The sequence below is a fragment of the Eucyclogobius newberryi genome, unplaced genomic scaffold (assembly GCF_026437365.1).
Source record: "Eucyclogobius newberryi isolate DKJ021-1_F unplaced genomic scaffold, fEucNew1.0.hap1 SCAF_19, whole genome shotgun sequence".
In the NCBI taxonomy this organism is placed as follows: domain Eukaryota; kingdom Metazoa; phylum Chordata; class Actinopteri; order Gobiiformes; family Gobiidae; genus Eucyclogobius; species Eucyclogobius newberryi.
Window position 1 is genome coordinate 11,693,309 of NW_027315823.1, and position 5,171 is coordinate 11,698,479.

At 45.1% G+C, this 5,171-nt stretch overlaps 1 protein-coding gene across 1 annotated transcript; it reads left to right on the plus strand.

The window, feature by feature from the left end:
• Window positions 1-1,940: 1,940 nt before the first annotated feature.
• On the plus strand, window positions 1,941-3,476 carry LOC140366148 (bcl-2-like protein 1). Its single transcript, XM_072452822.1, has 2 exons — window positions 1,941-2,429; window positions 3,339-3,476. The coding sequence occupies exons 1-2, from the start codon at window positions 1,941-1,943 to the stop codon at window positions 3,474-3,476; spliced, it is 627 nt and encodes a 208-aa protein (XP_072308923.1).
• The last annotated feature ends 1,695 nt before the right edge of the window (window positions 3,477-5,171 follow it).

The following is a 5,171-nucleotide window of genomic DNA, read 5'->3' on the forward strand; positions in this document are numbered from 1 at the left end:
GTTGTTGATGATGTTGTTTTATGGCGGTTGGCATCCAACTGTTGCATTACCGCCAGACTTTATTCCTCAGACTTTGTCGTAGTCTTGACTGCATCTGCATAGGATATACCTTGAGAGACCTTTATTTTCTGCACCTCAGCAGCTCTTTTGCTAAACCTGCATCCCCCGTAGGCAGAGATATGTTCTTCCCCACAGTTATAGCACTTCAGTTTTGCTTCCACGTCACACTTCCCATACTCGTGATCTCCTGCACATTTACCACATCTTTGCCTCCCTCTACAGACCGCTGCAATATGCCCAAAGCGCTGGCACTTAAAGCAACGCAGGGGCGGTGGAACATATGGCCTAACGTCTTGGCACATGAACCCAATGAACACCTTACTAGGCAGGCACCTCCCTTCAAGTGTTACCATTACCGACAAGCTGTCACATCTCACCCCAGACCGGGTCACCTTCAACCGCCTAGCGTCCACCACCGTAGCTCTAGTCAAATTCTCCTTAACTTCATCCACAGACGCCGCAGTAGGGACACCTACGATAACTCCTCTGATTGTGTTTCTTTCAGCATCAGACACAAGAATGTCCTTTCCACCCAGACGTTTAGTTCCAATCGCCTTCCGTTGCTGAGCCGCGTCCTTGCACACGACCAGCAGCGAGCCATCTCTAAGGACACTCGCACTCTTGATCACTCCCACAGCTACAGTTAGGCTTCATTTTTCAAAGTCCGAACGGCTTTATTCCAGGGCTGAGTCTTCTTCCTCTTCCTCTCCTTCTTTGATGTTCGGTGCTTCCGCCGTACAGCTCTATTCTTTAGGCTTCATCCCTTCAGGCGTCTGAGGAATAAAGTCTGTCGGTAATGCAACACTCGGATGCCAACCGCCATAAAACAACAACAACAACAACAACAACAACAACAACAACAACATCCCTTCAGGCTTTGATATTTCCACTGATGTCGTTGCTTGGCAGCTGTGCATCTACTAGACTGGGCGAGGACAGGAGACCGCCCCCACCTCTATTTCTTCACTCTGATCACTCTGATTCCCCAAAAGTAGACCTCCATCACTCCGACTCCCATTTAGCGCCTTTAGCCTGTTTTCTGTTTCTGCCCATTGAAGCTCTTTTGTTCCAAGGAATCTTCCTGCAGCTTTAGCAATGATCCTGATCCTTTCAGTTCTGCTTTGAGTCTGAGTAGCACAGTTTATAACATCCACCATAAAGAGTACAAAATCCTCTCTATCCACAAGCAGGGTATTCTCATTCATTCTGGAACCTGAACACTTGGGACCTCCACACTTGAAACCTTCACACTTCTTGGGAGCAACGCTGGCTTCTCTCATTTCGCTCTGGCTGGGAGCAGCGCTGGCTCCCCTCTCTGTATTTACTTTAACCTCTTTACTTGAAACATTCTTGATTGCACCCGCATAGGATATATATACCTTGAGAGACCTTCATTTTCTGCACCTCAGCAGCTCTTTTGCTAAACCTGCATCCCCCGTAGGCAGAGCTATGTTCTTCCCCACAGTTACAGCACTTCAGTTTTGCTCCTTCGTCACACTTCCCATACTCATGATCTCCTGCACATTTACCACATCTTTGCTTCCCTCTGCAGACCGCTGCAATACGTCAAACGTTTCCCTATATCTTAGAGCGGCGAAATGGCGGAATGTTGTTGCTTTGTGACATCACACAAAGCCTTTGTGACATCACACAAAGCCTTTGTGACATCACACAAAGCCTTTGTGACATCACACAAAGCCTTTGTGACATCACACAAAGCCTTTGTGACATCATCGACATGGCCATGTATTAAGCAGTCGCTCGAATAGTTCAGTTTGGTAACAGTTGGATACACATGCCAAAAAACACCAAAGCAGAAGAAGAAGAAGCTTTGCCAAAGTACATCCGAGGTCTTTGTACTGAAGCTCTGCATCTTTGAAATGATGTCTCCCAGTAACCGAGAGCTGGTCGAGTTCTACATACGCTACAAATTGTCACAGAAAAACTACCCCATCTCTCTGCTTCTGCCGGACCCCGCTAGGATCCAGCCTGAGGACAACAACGCCGCTAGCACCAGACTAACACTGGCCTCATCGCCTCCTGAAGATCACCTAGAAGCTGTTAAGGCAGCTCTTCTGGACTCTACAAATGAATTTGATGCGAGGTTCACGCAAACCTTCATTAGCCTTCCTTCTCAACTCCACGTCACTCCAATTACATCTTATAACAGCTTTGAAAGTGTCATGGACCAGGTGTTTGAGAATGGGATTCATTGGGGACGGATTGTGAGTCTGTTTGTGCTCGGGGGGGTTATGTGTGTGGAGTGTGTGGAGAAGAACATGGGTCATCTGGTTCCTCTCATCGCTGACTGGATGACTGTCTACCTGGATGAGAATATCTCCTTGTGGATTCGAAGCCAGGGGGGCTGGGTGAGTACCTTTTCAATAAGCTCAAGGACATTAAGCAAAGTACTAAATGCAGGACACGGTCACTGGTCACAGTCACTTATCATCAGGCCAATTCTACATTCAACTGGTCCAGAAAGAATAAAGATGAGTCACTGCAGGGGAATAGGGAAAAAACTTAAAAGTAAATATGTTCATTTGAAACCTTTTGTAGTTTATGTCGGTGTAGTCCCTCATTCATCCAGGAGAGTTCCATTGTAGACGTCTGTACGTCTACCTCTCCAGGGATTCAAAATTCCATTATAAACCACAGGAAGATTGAACCTTAACCCTCCATTCCTGTTTAAAGAAGGCCTTTCTTTTTTAACAAAGAAATGACTCTTGGATGAGAGTCGAACCGTCTTGTTTTTTCTAAAACTGAGTCCCGATGACTACAACTGAACCTTTTTCTACTTTTGTAGTTAACTTACATACATTTAAGACAAACATTTTATTTACAACAACCATAATTTCTGTGAGAAATACACATGTTTGGGACATGTAAATCTGAATGAGCCAGGTGTAAATGTTTGTTCATTGTCTTTGACATGTTCGACTGCAAACATGTTGTGTATGTGTAAGTGCTGCTTTGAGTGGATATATTTTAAATCCCTAGGCGAGAAAAACACATTTGGAGTAACATGACCTTCTGAGTTACACTGCTTTGTAAAGCAAATACACCAAAGCCACTCTCTCAACCTGCTCTGCCATCGCCCCGGCAACCTCTCCACAGCGTCCAAAGCATAAATTGTTAGACATCGATAACCTATTGAGCTATAATATAGAAAGTGTATAACATCGGTTGATCTGGTATTGTGACAAACTCTTTATTTTAGTATCTGGAATGTAATATGTTTTGTTTTTGTTTCTAATGTGACGTTTTCTGCGTTCCAGGGCCACTTTGCTCAAACCTTTGGGCAGAATCCAGCAGCAAAGGCCAGAAGATCTTGGAAGTCTCTGACATGGCTGACAGTTGGAACGGGGTTGCTAACGGGAGCGCTGATTGTTGTGCTCATAGCTATACAACAGTGAATGTGCTTCGCCAGATTTAATACGGCGCGCCTTAAGTAACGCTACGCCAATCAATATGAACAATAACCTGTTTATTTCATGTTAACAAAAGTGCTTTGTCTGTGTGTGCACTTCCACCAGCTGGTTCCATGAGACTTTGATGATTTCATATTTTGCGTGTTCTATCCCAAGACCAACACTAGATGCTCACAAACTGACAGTGTCTATTTCCTTTTCACTTGTACAATATTGAAGTTTCTTTTTCATTTTGGCTGCACTGGGGTTTCAGGCATGCTTAATAAAAGATAAAAAATAAATCCATGTTTTTTTATGCGTCGATTTTTTTTACTGTAAAGTAAAACTTATCGTGTTTAGATGCGGGGCGGCTTTCTCCTTATCTCCATCATTAGCTGTCCGTTTGACCTCTTTGCTCACAACGATTGTTTGATTTGGCTAATTTGAATGTTTAATTAGCCGTTCTAAGAAAGCCCAGGCTTAGAGTTTCTCCCTGCCTTCATAAATGTTCTATAGATATTTCACTGGCAGGGACCACGCCACAACAATAGTATGAAAGAATGTTTATTGATAAATAATGACGATGGATCGACGATGGGGCGACAATTGGGATCGACGATGTAGCGACGATCGAGCTACGATCAAGCTACGATGTAGCAACGATGTAGCGACGATCGAGCTACGATCCAAGCGACGATGTAGCGACGATGTAGCGACGATGTAGCGACGATGTAGCGACAATTGAGCAACGAGAGTTGGCTGGGTAGAAACTCAGGGTGGGGGCTCTGTCTCGGGTAATCAGCCCAGCCGATTCAGAACCCCCCCTCTGTAGATGGTGATGTGTTAAGGTGAAGATGATAGAGACATGGGGTGGGAGGGTGGGGTCGAGAGAGCAGGGACAACAAGAGATGCTGTGAATAGGCCTTATAAATAGGGTTTCTGGGTAATTAGAGGTGTGGTTAGAAAGTGGGGCATGTTTACTGGTGGAGTAGAGGTTGAGGCGTGGTCCCACTTCTGAACCCACGTTGGCAATTAACATTTCCGACCCCACTTACATTTAACGCCAGGCATAATATTTGATTTAGCGCAGCTTTCCCAAAAAAGGGAATAATGATCAGTGCATCTATTTGGCCCATAAGATTATGATACGTCATAAGGCTCTGGTACAGCTGGCAGCCCGGTGTAAACGCTCTCTCTTCTTTCTCACACTTATTGTGCTTTATCTCCTATATTTTGTAAATATAATTAGTATATTTTTTCTCACACTTATTGTGCTTTATCTCCTATATTTTGTAAATATAATTAGTATATTTTTTCTACTTTACTGTACGATAGGGACACGCGCTGGAATAGTTTTTTAATTCAACTGTTTTTGACTTTTTTCGGCTGGATTTGAGCGTTTTTCGTTACGTTCGTTGTGTTGTTGTGACGTGAGCTAGCTCCGAGCGAGCCCACCAGCCCCCCCCCCCCCCCCCCCCGCGCCCTCCGGCCGCGCTAAAGTACGGCGTGTCGTCGGTACACGTTTATGTACACGTTTATATGAAAGAGGAACTTCACGAACGATCGGGACACGCACTGGAATCGCTTCAAATTAACTTGTTTTGACTTTATTCGGCTGGATTGAGTGTTTTTCGTCGTGTTGTTGCGATGTGTCTTGGCTCTGAGTCCCCCGGCTCCGGCCCCGCCCCCCGGCTCCGGCCC